The 6,000-nt window shown below is 35.0% G+C and overlaps 1 protein-coding gene across 7 annotated transcripts in view; it reads left to right on the top strand.

Moving 5' to 3' along the window:
* Positions 1–6,000, top strand: part of Usp45 (ubiquitin specific peptidase 45) — a 75,414-nt gene that overhangs the window by 46,569 nt on the left and 22,845 nt on the right. For 4 of the 7 annotated variants that reach the window (XR_007351018.1, XM_015499587.2, XM_048812460.1 and 1 more), the window contains one exon: positions 1,833–1,920. Coding sequence is in view for 3 of the 7 variants with exons in the window: in XM_015499587.2 (XP_015355073.1) it covers positions 1,833–1,920 (88 nt within the window). In the remaining 4 variants the exon portion in view is untranslated. Of the gene's footprint in view, positions 1–898; positions 1,034–1,832; positions 1,921–3,444; positions 3,469–6,000 lie in introns of those variants that run through there. The other 3 variants (XR_007351070.1, XR_007351063.1, XM_048812561.1) reach the window with 3 other exon arrangements.

Below are 6,000 nucleotides of genomic sequence, written 5' to 3'. Positions count from 1 at the left end.
AAAAAAAAAAAAAAAAAAAAAGAAAAGAAAAGAAAAGAAAATTTTGCTTTCAGCGATTTTCGTTCATGGTCAGTTGACTCCATTGCTTGGGGCCTGAGGTGAGATGGAACATCATGGTGGAAGGGTGTAGGGGAGGAAAGCTGTCCGCTTATGGCAGTTGGGAAGAGAGAGAGTGTGTGTGAAGAAGGGGGCCCAGGTCAAGATATAGTCCCCAAAGGGTATACCCCTGTGGCTGTTTCCTCCAACTGTACCTCACCTGCCTTTAGTTTCTATCTCCTTCTAGTAGTCCCTTTAAATTATTAATTAATCAAATTAATTAATCCACTGATGAGGTTAGAGACCTCATTATTCAGTCACTTAAAGCTCCACTTCTGGACATTGCTGCACTGGGGACCAAGTCTTTAATATATGAGCTTTTGGGGGACATTTCAGATCTAAACCATAACAGGCAGAGCCATTGTTGAGGCTTTCTTTGTTCAGGAATAATTTACTATCTATGTATATTCTTTGAAAGCCACAAGCTGCCCCCTCATTCTACTCAACACCTGGTGAAGGTCCCCAAAGGATTCCACTCCTAGTCATTTTCCATTTCACTGACCTTCCTTCATATCTACAGCGTAAGTGTAGTGTAATGCAGTTTCTGCTTCTCACAGTGCCAGCCATGAAGGCCCAAGTAAGGTTGGAATTTGTGTCCATCTTGGTTTCTATCCTTATCTCCTGCCATCCACCGCATTCAGAAAGGGAAGCCTACCAGGGTAGTTAATGAAAGTGTTTTCAACATCATGATGTTATTTGCTGGTACTTAGCAAAAGAATAACTATTAGAAAGTTATTGAAGTGTTTCTTCTTACAGACTAGATTCACTAGCAGTTGAATTCACTTTTTTTTTTTGCAATCAGGGACTCACATTAGTGTATTATTAGGATGGATACTTATCATGAGATAATGAGGAATGGTGCTTAAAATACTAGACTCAGAATCAGAAGACCTGGTTTGATGTCAGTGTTTCTTAGCTTGTTCTTCAGTTTTCTCAGGTATACAATGCAATTTATATTTATTGTAAGTTCCTTAACAGTGTTATTGTATTATGAAATGGTATATATTATAATGAAATTGTGCTTAAATTTGTCTTGTATGAGCATAAAGATATTGCTTTGTTGTATTTGACAGAATTAGTTTTCTATCTTAGAACACATTCTAGATTTAGTATTGTTTGCATTTAAGACAAATGTTCATTTTATCATTGGGATTTATCATAAACTATTTTTTAGAGTTACTCAAATCAACTAAATATTTGCTGGGGATATCTCCATGAATAGAACCTGATCTTTTTATTTAATTAATTACATAAGAAGTATAATATATTCACGAGAGATCAGTTTATAAGTCCTGTATTTTAATATAAACACTCTTGTTTTTTCTTTTAATGTTTTAATATAGATAAATCACAATGGCTTCGGTTTGAATGCTGTTTTTGTTTGAATAACCTTGCAAATTATTTAAATAATCCTGAACCCTTATGTATATGTTGGAAAAAAAATACATCTCAACAAGTTGTTTGGAAATTATATGATTTAAATATGTAAAATTCCTAGTACTATACTTGGACTTTTTTAGTAGTAGCTTAATAAGCGATAGCCATTTTGTTCTGGTTGCATTTAACTGTTCATCCTAAGTGGAACAGGAATCACATTTTGTCTTTCTACTTTGTTGAAAAAAATAGCAAATTGAATCATTGACTCATTATTTCGAAGAGATTTTAAATAAGAATAACATTGTTGATGAACCATGGAATGATTATTCTTTTTTTTTTTCTTTTTGTTTTTAAATCAGGGCACCTAGATTTAAAGGTTTTCAACAACAAGACAGTCAGGAGCTTCTTCATTATTTGCTGGATGCTGTGAGGACAGAAGAAACAAAGGTCAGGTTCCTTAATGTTATCACATATTGCCTTTTTTTATTTTTAAAATTGTTTTTCTTTATTCTAATTAGTTATATATGACAGTAGAGTACATTTATGTACTTTGATATGTCATACATAAATGGAGTATAATTTCTCATTTTTCTGATTGTACATGTTGTATAATCACATTGGTCATGCAGTCATATGTGTACATAAACTAATAATGTCTGTTTCATTCTACTATTCTTCCTATCCCCATACTTTCTCCCCTCTATCTAAAGTAACTATTCTTCCTGAGGGCTCATCCTCTTATTGTGAATTAGCATCTGCATATCAGAGAAAACATTTGGCCTTTGGTTTTTTTGGGATTGGCTTATTTTGCTTAGCATGATATTCTCCAACTCTGTCCATTCACCAGCAAATGTCATAATTTCATTCTTCTTTATGGCTGAGTAATATTCCATTGTGTATATGTGTGTGTGTGTGTGTGTGTGTGTGTGTGTATATATATATATATATATATATATCACATTTTTTAATTCATTCATCTGTTGAAGGGCATCTAGGTTGGTTCCATAGTTTAGCTATTGTAAGTTGAGCTGCTATAAACATTGACGTGGCTGCATCACTATAATATGCTAATGTTAAGTCCTTGGGTATAAACCTAGAATTGGAATAGCTGGGTAAAATGGGGTTCCATTCCAAGTTTTCTGAGGAATCTCCATGCTGCTTTCCATAGTGGTAGCACCAATTTGCATTCCCACCAGAAAAATGTGAGTGTACCCTTTTCTGCACATCCTAACCAACATTTATTGTTGTTTGTATTCTTGATAATTGGCATTCTGACTGGAGTGAGGTTTAATCTTTGAGTAGTTTTGATTTGCATTTCTCTAATTGCAAGAAATATTGAACATTTTTTTCATATATTATTGATGTGATTGTATTTCTTCTTCTGTGAAGTGTCTGTCCAGTTCCTTAGCCCATTTATTGATTGGGTTATTTGGGTTTTTTTGGTGTTGAGTTTTTTGAGTTCTTTATGTATCCTGGTGTGTATATATATATATATATCTGAGGTGTACATGGTAAAGATTTTTCTCCCATTCTGAAGGTGTTCTCTTCACATTATTGATTGTTTCCTTTGAGAAGAAGCTTTTAATTTAAATTCATCCCATTTATTGATTCTTTTTTAAAAAAATATTTTATTTTTAGTTGTAGATAGACACAGTACCTTTATTTTTTTAATTTGTGTGGTGCCGAGAATCGAACCCAGTGTCTCACACATGCTAGGCAAGCGCTCTACCACTAAGCTATAGCCCCAGGCCGTTGATTGATTCTTGATTTTACTTTTTGTGCTTTAGGAATCTTGTTAGGGAAGTCAGATCCTAAGCCAACATGGTAAAGATTTGGGCCTTTTTTCTTCTATTAGGCACAGGGTCTGTGGTCTAGTGCTTAAATCTTTGATCCACTTTGAGTTTAGTTTCATGCAGGGTGAGAGATAGGATTTCAATTTCATTTTTTTTCTTCTTCTTTTTTTTTTTTTAGTTGTAGATGGACACAAAGACTTTATTTTATTTATTCATTTTTATGTGATGCTGAGGATTGAATCCAGGGCCTCACATGTGCTAGGTGAGTACTCTCCCACTGAACCACAATCACAGCCCTCGATTTCATTTTGTTTCATGTGGATTTCCAAGTTTCCCAGCACATTTATTGAATAGGCTATCTTTTCTCCAGTGAATGTTTTTGGTGCTTTTGCCTAGTATAAGATAACTGTATTTATGTGGGTTTGTCTCTGTGTCTTCTATTGTGTACCAGTGGTCTACGTGTCTGTTTTGGTGCCAATACCATGCTGCTTTTGTTACTATTGCTCTGTAGTATAGTTTAAGGCCTGGTATTGTGGTCCCTCTTGCTTCACCCTTCTTGCTAAGGATTGCTTTGGCTAGTCTGGGTCTTTTATTTTCTCAAATGAATTTAATGATTGCCTTTTCTTGTTCTATGAAGAATGTCATTGGGATTTTAATAGGAATTGCATTAAATCTGTATAACGAATATTGCCATATGGCCATTTTGACAATATTAATTCTGCCTATCCAGAAGCATGGGAGGTCTTTCCATCTTCTAAAGTCTTTTTCAGTTTCTTTCTTTAGTGTCTGTAGTTTTCATTGTAGAGGTCTTTCACCTCTTTTGTTAGATTGAGTCTCAAGTTTTTTTTTTTTTTTTTAAGCTATTGTGAATGGGGTAGTTTTGCTAATTCCTCTTTTAGTAGATTCATCACTGATGATGAAACATGTTTGATTTATGGGTGTTGATTTTATACCTATTACTTTGCTAAATTCATTTATGAGTTTTAGAAGTTTTCTGGTGAAATTTTTTGGTTCTTATAAATATTGAATCATGTCATTGGCAAATAGTGATGGTTTGCATTCTTTTCCTATTCATGTCTCTTTAATTTCTTTTTCCTGTCTGATTGCTCTGGTTAGAGTTTTCAAGGATGATGTTGATAGAAATAGTGAAAGAGGGCATCCTTGTCTTGTTCCAGTTTTATTGCATATTATCTTTAAGAACAGGATACACACTGAAAACTGGTTTCTACTATAATTTTAAAATACAGTGAGGGCAGAGGATGTAGGTCAGTCAGAGCTATTGTCTTGTATGCATAAAGCCCTGGGTTTAATCCCCAGCACTGTAAAATAAATATAGTGAAAAGTAATTGATATTTTAAAATTCTGTATTTTCTTTTTTCCTCCTTTCTCCTGTTAAGATTATTTTATTCTTTCATAGTTCTACTATCTTGTATTAGTTCATGCCCTTTGGTTGTAAATAAAGCAATTCAAACTAAAAGAAAAGAGAATCTTAGCTGGGAATGGTGGCATGTGCCTGTAGTATAGCTTATTCAGGAAGCTAAAGCAGGGGCATGGCTTGAGTCTGGGAGTTCAGCGCAGCCTAGGCAACATAGTGAAACCCTGTCTAAAAAAAAAAGCAGGAGGGGGGGGGTCTTAAAAATCCATGCCAAAGAAGATATAGCTGAGTGATGTAGAGACAGGAAATTTATCAGGAATCTAGGAAGTATTTAAATTATTTCACTAGTTTCTTTGGCTCTGTAGATTTTCTTTATTTTTTAGACTGAATTATTTCTATGTTTCTGTGTCTGAATGATAGCACATAATCATAATTTGCATGCTACAGTTCAACATATATTAAAAACTAAACTGGGCTGGGATTGTGGCTCAGTGACAGAGCACTTGCCTGGCATATATATGTGAGGCACTGGGTTCGATCCTCAGCACCACATAAAAATAAATAAACAAAATAAAGATATTGTGCCCATGTATAACTAAAAATGTATTAAAAACAAACAAATAAACAAACAAAAAAACTTAAACTAAACTTGCCGCAGCCCAGCTGGCTGGGCAAAATAACCGGGGGTGTGTGTGTGTGTGTGTGTGTGTGACGAACGACTTATGTAGATCAATACAGCAGGAGTGGAAGCCGTTTATTGTAGGACAACAGAGGTATTTATACATTCCACACAGCTTATCTAATTAACATAAACTAGATACAGCAGCCAACCAATAAGGAATCTCCACACTTAATGGCTCGCTGGCGTTACTTCACAAACCACTCCCTCTGGCAAAATGCCAGGCGCCATCCAGACTTGTTTACAGACTCTAACATTTGCTAGGCGCCATCCTGACTTGTTTACAGATTGTAACATAAACTGACCATGATTCTCACTTCTAAATTCCCAGTAAAATTTCATTATTCCATCCTGGACTCAATTCCACTTGGATCAGTTACTTGTGGCTAGGAGAGTAGGATTTCAACCTTGTGAATCAGGGAACTTTTCTCAGAAGATAGGAGAATCCACTCATGAGCTCTTCCTTAAGTAACGTTTATTGTGCCCTATCCCTTGATTGATGGGTTGTTTATTGACTTTAATATTAAATTAGTAATTTTTTTTCCTTTTTTTTTTCTTTCTTTCTTGGTTCTGGGGAGTAAACCCAGGGGTACTTTTCTACTGAGCACATCTCTAGCCCTTTTCACTAAATTGCTGAGGCTGGCTTTGAACTTGCCATCCTCCTGCCTCAGCCTCCAAAC

Source organism: Marmota marmota, unplaced genomic scaffold, assembly GCF_001458135.2.
Source record: "Marmota marmota marmota unplaced genomic scaffold, marMar, whole genome shotgun sequence".
In the NCBI taxonomy this organism is placed as follows: Eukaryota; Metazoa; Chordata; class Mammalia; order Rodentia; family Sciuridae; genus Marmota; species Marmota marmota.
The sequence above is the reverse complement of the archived record's forward strand: the minus strand, read 5'-3'. Positions and strand labels throughout refer to the sequence as shown.